General features: G+C 41.8%; 2 protein-coding genes across 2 annotated transcripts in view; both read right to left on the bottom strand.

Moving 5' to 3' along the window:
* The window catches only part of LOC135661074 (photosystem I P700 chlorophyll a apoprotein A2), a 2,454-nt gene extending 992 nt beyond the window's left edge, over nt 1-1,462 (bottom strand). The window contains exon 1 of the mRNA XM_065176457.1: nt 1-1,462. This exon is cut by the window's left edge and continues 992 nt beyond it. Coding sequence (XP_065032529.1) covers nt 1-1,462 — 1,462 coding nt within the window.
* The window catches only part of LOC135661073 (photosystem I P700 chlorophyll a apoprotein A1), a 2,674-nt gene continuing 1,476 nt past the window's right edge, over nt 1,303-2,500 (bottom strand). Inside the window, exon 1 of the mRNA XM_065176456.1 lies at nt 1,303-2,500. This exon is cut by the window's right edge and continues 1,476 nt beyond it. Coding sequence (XP_065032528.1) covers nt 1,488-2,500 — 1,013 coding nt within the window. The 3' untranslated portion in view covers nt 1,303-1,487.

Below are 2,500 nucleotides of genomic sequence, written 5' to 3'. Positions count from 1 at the left end.
CATTGAATGCTGGGCCATTCGTTGAAGATAAGAGTACATCGAACCCATATGAAGTCTTACCATGAGCGGATTGTATCCATTGGGCAAATATAGGTTCAATCAAGATTTGTTTTTCCGGAGTACCAAAAGCGAGCATAACATCGTTATGAACATAAAGGCCCAAGGTATGGAACCCAAGAAACAGGCTGGCCCAACTTAAATGAGATATGATAGCTTCTTTGTGGTCTAACATTCTTGCCAATACATTATCCTCATTCTGTTCTGGATTGTAATCTCTAATGAAGAATATAGCTCCATGAGCAAAGGCTCCTGTCATGATAAACCCTGCGATGTATTGGTGATGAGTATATAACGCAGCTTGAGTAGTAAAGTCTTGTGCTATGAATGCATAAGCAGGTAAAGAGTACATGTGTTGAGCTACTAAGGAAGTAATAACCCCTAAAGAGGCTAGAGCAAGACCTAATTGAAAATGAAGCGAATTATTGATTGTGTCATAAAGACCCTTATGCCCACGCCCTAATCGACCCCCTGGAGGAATATGTGTTTCTAAAAGATCTTTGATACTGTGCCCAATCCCGAAGTTAGTTCTATACATATGACCAGCGATCAGGAAAATAAATGCAATAGCTAAATGATGATGAGCAATATCGGTCAGCCATAAACTTTGCGTTTGTGGATGAAATCCACCGAGAAGGGTTAGAATGGCAGTTCCTGTTCCTTGGGAAGTACCAAATAAATGGCTACTCGAATCAGGGTTTTGGGCATAAAGATTCCACTGACCCGTAAAAAGTGGTCCCAACCCTTGAGGATAGGGTAATACATCTAAAAAATTATTCCATCTGACGTACTGTCCCCTGGATCCTGGAATAGCGACATGAACTAAATGTCCTGTCCAAGCCAAAGAACTCACTCCGAAAAGTCCTGACAAATGATGATTTAGACGAGATTCGGCATTTTTGAACCACGAAACGCTTGGTTTCCATTTTGGTTGTAAGTGTAACCAACCCGCTATTAAGGATATAGCAGAAAGAAATAATAGAAAAAGAGCTCCAGTATAAAGATCTTCATTAGTGCGTAATCCGATTGTATACCACCACTGATAAACGCCGGAATAAGCGATATTCACTGGACCGGTAGCACCTCCTCGAGTAAAGGCTTCTACAGCTGGTTGACCAAAATGAGGATCCCAAATTGCATGAGCAATAGGTCTTACATGTAAAGGGTCTTGTATCCATGACTCAAAATTTCCTTGCCAAGCTACATGAAAGAGATTTCCGGACGTCCACAGAAAGATTATTGCTAATTGCCCAAAGTGAGAAGCAAAAATGTTCTGATAAAGACGTTCCTCAGTAATATCATCATGACTCTCGAAGTCATGTGCGGTAGCAATACCAAACCAAATACGACGAGTAGTGGGGTCCTGAGCTAAGCCTTGGCTAAACCTCGGAAATCTTAATGCCATAATGCCTTTCAAATCCTCCTAGCCATTATCCTACTGCAATAATTCTTGCTAAGAAGAATGCCCATGTTGTGGCAATTCCACCCAGAAGGTAATGGGTTACTCCTACAGCACGTCCTTGTACAATGCTCAAGGCTCTAGGCTGAGTAGCAGGAGCAACTTTTAATTTGTTATGAGCCCAAACGATGGATTCAATGAGTTCTTGCCAATAACCACGGCCACTGAATAGAAACATTAAACTGAAAGCCCAGACAAAATGAGCACCTAAGAAAAAGAGACCATATGCAGATAATGAAGAACCATAAGACTGAATTACCTGAGATGCCTGTGCCCATAAGAAATCTCGAAGCCACCCATTAATAGTAATGGAACTCTGCGCAAAGTTTCCTCCTGTAATATGAGTTACTACCCCTTGATCACTTATAGTACCCCAAACATCCGACTGCATTTTCCAACTGAAATGGAAAATAACTACGGAAATCGCATTGTACATCCAGAATAGACCTAAGAAGACATGATCCCAGGCAGATACTTGACATGTCCCCCCTCTTCCAGGTCCATCACAAGGAAAACGAAAACCAAGATTTGCTTTATCAGGTATCAAACGGGAACTGCGAGCAAATAGAACACCTTTCAGTAGTATCAATACAGTCACGTGGATCGTAAATGCATGAATATGATGGACTAAGAAGTCTGCGGTTCCTAATGGAATAGGTAACAAAGCTACTTTGCCGCCTACTGCTACCAACTCACCACCTCCCCAAGTTAAGCTGGTACTTGCTGTTGCACCAGGAGCTGTTATGCCGGGTGCTAAAGCATGGGTGTTTTGTACCCATTGAGCAAAGATGGGTTGTAATTGTATAGCGGTATCTGAAAACATATCTTGTGGACGCCCTAAAGCGCTCATGGTATCATTATGAATATACAAGCCAAAACTGTGAAAACCCAGAAATATACATGCCCAGTTAAGATGTGATATGATTGCATCGCGGTGTCTAAGGACACGATCTAATAGATCGTTGTATCGAGTAGTTGGATCGT

The sequence above is a fragment of the Musa acuminata genome, unplaced genomic scaffold, assembly GCF_036884655.1.
Source record: "Musa acuminata AAA Group cultivar baxijiao unplaced genomic scaffold, Cavendish_Baxijiao_AAA HiC_scaffold_516, whole genome shotgun sequence".
In the NCBI taxonomy this organism is placed as follows: domain Eukaryota; kingdom Viridiplantae; phylum Streptophyta; class Magnoliopsida; order Zingiberales; family Musaceae; genus Musa; species Musa acuminata.
This window is presented reverse-complemented; position numbering and strand designations above follow the sequence as displayed.